General features: G+C 74.2%; 2 protein-coding genes across 2 annotated transcripts in view; one reads left to right on the top strand and one right to left on the bottom strand.

Moving 5' to 3' along the window:
* Nucleotides 1–54: 54 nt before the first annotated feature.
* Nucleotides 55–2881, top strand: LOC137361347 (spidroin-1-like; the record flags this gene model as incomplete). The annotated part of the gene is made up of 2 exons (XM_068026240.1): nt 55–2610; nt 2696–2881. Coding segments are annotated over 2 exons (2742 nt in total), but the record flags the coding sequence as incomplete, so codon positions are not given.
* The window catches only part of vps28 (VPS28 subunit of ESCRT-I), a 74469-nt gene continuing 73506 nt past the window's right edge, over nt 2882–3844 (bottom strand). Inside the window, exon 8 of the mRNA XM_068026239.1 lies at nt 2882–2901. Within this exon, the coding sequence (XP_067882340.1) occupies nt 2882–2901 (20 nt within the window). The remainder of the gene's footprint in view (nt 2902–3844) is intronic.

The raw sequence follows: 3844 nt of genomic DNA, 5'->3' as shown, positions 1-3844 counted from the left end.
TGGCAGCGGGCGGCAGCGCGGGGGCGGCAGCGGGCGGCAGCGCGGGGGCGGCAGCGGGCGGCAGCGCGGGGGCGGCAGCGGGCGGCAGCGCGGGGGCGGCAGCGGGCGGCAGCGCGGGGGGCGGCAGCGGGCGGCAGCGCGGGGGCGGCAGCGCGGGGGCGGCAGCGCGGGGGCGGCAGCGCGGGGGCAGCGCGGGGGCGGCAGCGGGCGGCAGCGCGGGGGCGGCAGCGCTGGGGGCGGCAGAGGGCGGCAGAGGGCGGCAGCGCGAGGGCGGCAGAGGGCGGCAGCGCGAGGGCGGCAGAGGGCGGCAGCGCGAGGGCGGCAGAGGGCGGCAGCGCTGAGGGCGGCAGAGGGCGGCAGCGCGAGGGCGGCAGAGGGCGGCAGCGCGAGGGCGGCAGAGGGCGGCAGCGCGAGGGCGGCAGAGGGCGGCAGCGCGAGGGCGGCAGAGGGCGGCAGCGCGAGGGCGGCAGAGGGCGGCAGCGCGAGGGCGGCAGAGGGCGGCAGCGCGAGGGCGGCAGAGGGCGGCAGCGCGAGGGCGGCAGAGGGCGGCAGCGCGAGGGCGGCAGAGGGCGGCAGCGCGAGGGCGGCAGAGGGCGGCAGCGCGAGGGCGGCAGAGGGCGGCAGCGCGAGGGCGGCAGAGGGCGGCAGCGCGAGGGCGGCAGAGGGCGGCAGCGCGAGGGCGGCAGAGGGCGGCAGCGCGAGGGCGGCAGAGGGCGGCAGCGCGAGGGCGGCAGAGCGAGGGCGGCAGAGCGAGGGCGGCAGCGCGAGGGCGGCAGAGCGAGGGCGGCAGCGCGAGGGCGGCAGAGGGCGGCAGGCGCGAGGGCGGCAGAGGGCGGGAGCGCGAGGGCGGCAGAGGGCGGGAGCGCGAGGGCGGCAGAGGGCGGGAGCGCGAGGGCGGCAGAGGGCGGAGCGCGAGGGCGGCAGAGGGCGGGAGCGCGAGGGCGGCAGAGGGCGGGAGCGCGAGGGCGGCAGAGGGCGGGAGCGCGAGGGCGGCAGAGGGCGGGAGCGCGAGGGCGGCAGAGGGCGGGAGCGCGAGGGCGGCAGAGGGGCGGGAGCGCGAGGGCGGCAGAGGGCGGGAGCGCGAGGGCGGCAGAGGGCGGGAGCGCGAGGGCGGCAGAGGGCGGGAGCGCGGAGGGCGGCAGAGGGCGGGAGCGCGAGGGCGGCAGAGGGCGGGAGCGCTGGGGCGGCAGAGGGCGGGAGCGCGAGGGCGGGCAGAGGGCGGGAGCGCGAGGGCGGCAGAGGGCGGGAGCGCGAGGGCGGCAGAGGGCGGGAGCGCGAGGGCGGCAGAGGGCGGGAGCGCGAGGGCGGCAGAGGGCGGGAGCGCGAGGGCGGCAGAGGGCGGGAGCGCGAGGGCGGCAGAGGGCGGGAGCGCGAGGGCGGCAGAGGGCGGGAGCGCGAGGGCGGCAGAGGGCGGGAGCGCGAGGGCGGCAGAGGGCGGGAGCGCGAGGGCGGCAGAGGGCGGGAGCGCGAGGGCGGCAGAGGGCGGGAGCGCTGAGGGCGGCAGAGGGCGGGAGCGCGAGGGCGGCAGAGGGCGGGAGCGCGAGGGCGGCAGAGGGCGGGAGCGCGAGGGCGGCAGAGGGCGGGAGCGCGAGGGGCGGCAGAGGGCGGGAGCGCGAGGGCGGCAGAGGGCGGGAGCGCTGGGGCGGGGCAGAGGGCGGGAGCGCGGAGGGCGGCAGAGGGCGGGAGCGCGAGGGCGGGCGGCAGAGGGCGGAGAGCGCGAGGGCGGCAGAGGGCGGGGAGCGCGAGGGCGGCAGAGGGCGGGAGCGCGAGGGCGGCAGAGGGCGGGAGCGCGAGGGCGGCAGAGGGCGGGAGCGCGAGGGCGGCAGAGGGCGGGAGCGCGAGGGCGGCAGAGGGCGGGAGCGCGAGGGCGGCAGAGGGCGGGAGCGCGAGGGCGGCAGAGGGCGGGAGCGCGAGGGCGGCAGAGGGCGGGAGCGCGAGGGCGGCAGAGGGCGGGAGCGCGAGGGGCGGCAGAGGGCGGGAGCGCTGAGGGCGGCAGAGGGCGGGAGCGCGAGGGCGGCAGAGGGCGGGAGCGCTGAGGGCGGCAGAGGGCGGGGAGCGCGAGGGCGGCAGAGGGCGGGAGCGCGAGGGCGGCAGAGGGCGGGGAGCGCGAGGGCGGCAGAGGGCGGGAGCGCGAGGGCGGCAGAGGGCGGGAGCGCGAGGGCGGCAGAGGGCGGGAGCGCGAGGGCGGCAGAGGGCGGGAGCGCGAGGGCGGCAGAGGGCGGGAGCGCTGAGGGCGGCAGAGGGCGGGAGCGCGAGGGCGGCAGAGGGCGGGAGCGCGAGGGCGGCAGAGGGCGGGAGCGCGAGGGCGGCAGAGGGCGGGAGCGCGAGGGCGCAGAGGGCGGGAGCGCGAGGGCGGCAGAGGGCGGGAGCGCGAGGGCGGCAGAGGGCGGGAGCGCGAGGGCGGCAGAGGGCGGGAGCGCGAGGGCGGCAGAGGGCGGGAGCGCGAGGGCGGCAGAGGGCGGGAGCGCGAGGGCGGCAGAGGGCGGGAGCGCGAGGGCGGCAGAGGGCGGGAGCGCGAGGGCGGCAGAGGGCGGGAGCGCGAGGGCGGCAGAGGGCGGGAGCGCGAGGGCGGCAGAGGGCGGGAGCGCGAGGGCGGCAGAGGGCGGGAGCGCGAGGGCGGCAGAGGGCGGGAGCGCGAGGGCGGCAGAGGGCGGGAGCGCGAGGGCGGCAGAGGGCGGGAGCGCGAGGGCGGCAGCGCGAGGGCGGCAGAGGGCGGGAGCGCGAGGGCGGCAGAGGGCGGGAGCGCGAGGGCGGCAGAGGGCGGGAGCGCGAGGGCGGCAGAGGGCGGGAGCGCGAGGGCGGCAGAGGGCGGGAGCGACGGAGGGAGCGCGTCAGGGGGACGGAGGGAGAGGGGGACGGAGGGAACAAAGAACAAAGATAATTACAGCACAGGAACAGGCCCTTCGGCCCTCCAAGCCTGCGCCGATCCAGATCCTCTCTCTAAACATGTCGCCTATTTTCTAAGGTTCTGTATCTCTTTTCTTCCTGCCCATTCATGTATCTGTCTAGATAAATCTTAAAAGACTCCATCGTGCCCGCGTCTACCACCTCCGCTGGCAACGCGTTCCAGGTGCCCACCACCCTCTGCGTAAAGAACTTTCCACGCATATCCCCCCTAAACATTTCCCCTTTCACTTTGAACTCGTGTCCTCTAGTAATTGAAACCCCCACTCTGGGAAAAAGCCTCTTGCTGTCCACCCTGTCCTATACCTCTCATGATTTTGTACACCTCAATCAGGTCCCCCCCTCAACCTCCATCTTTCTAATGAAAATAATCCTAATCTACTCAACCTCTCTTCATAGCTAGCGCCCTCCATACCAGGCAACATCCTGGTGAACCTCCTCTGCACCCTCTCCAAAGCATCCACATCCTTTTGATAATGTGGCGACCAGAACTGTACTCAGTATTCCAAATGTGGCCGAACCAAAGTCCTATACAACTGTAACATGACCTGCCAACTCTTGTACTCAATGCCCCGTCCGATGAAGGAAAGCATGCCGTATGCCTTCTTGACCACTCTATTTACCTGCGTTGCCACCTTCAGGGAACAGTGGACCTGAACACCCAAATCTCTCTGGACATCAATTTTCCCCAGGACTTGTCCATTTACTGTATAGTTCACTCTTGAATTGGATCTTCCAAAATGCATCACCTCGCATTTGCCCTGATTGAACTCCATCTGCCATTTCTCTGCCCAACTCTCTAATCTATCTATATTCTGCTGTATTCTCTGACAGTCCCCTTCACTATCTGCTACTCCACCAATCTTAGTGTCGTCTGCAAACTTGCTAATCAGTCCACCTATACTTTCCTCCAAATCATTAATGTATATCACAAACAACA

The sequence above is a fragment of the Heterodontus francisci genome, unplaced genomic scaffold (assembly GCF_036365525.1).
Source record: "Heterodontus francisci isolate sHetFra1 unplaced genomic scaffold, sHetFra1.hap1 HAP1_SCAFFOLD_559, whole genome shotgun sequence".
NCBI lineage: Eukaryota > Metazoa > Chordata > Chondrichthyes > Heterodontiformes > Heterodontidae > Heterodontus > Heterodontus francisci.
This window is presented reverse-complemented; position numbering and strand designations above follow the sequence as displayed.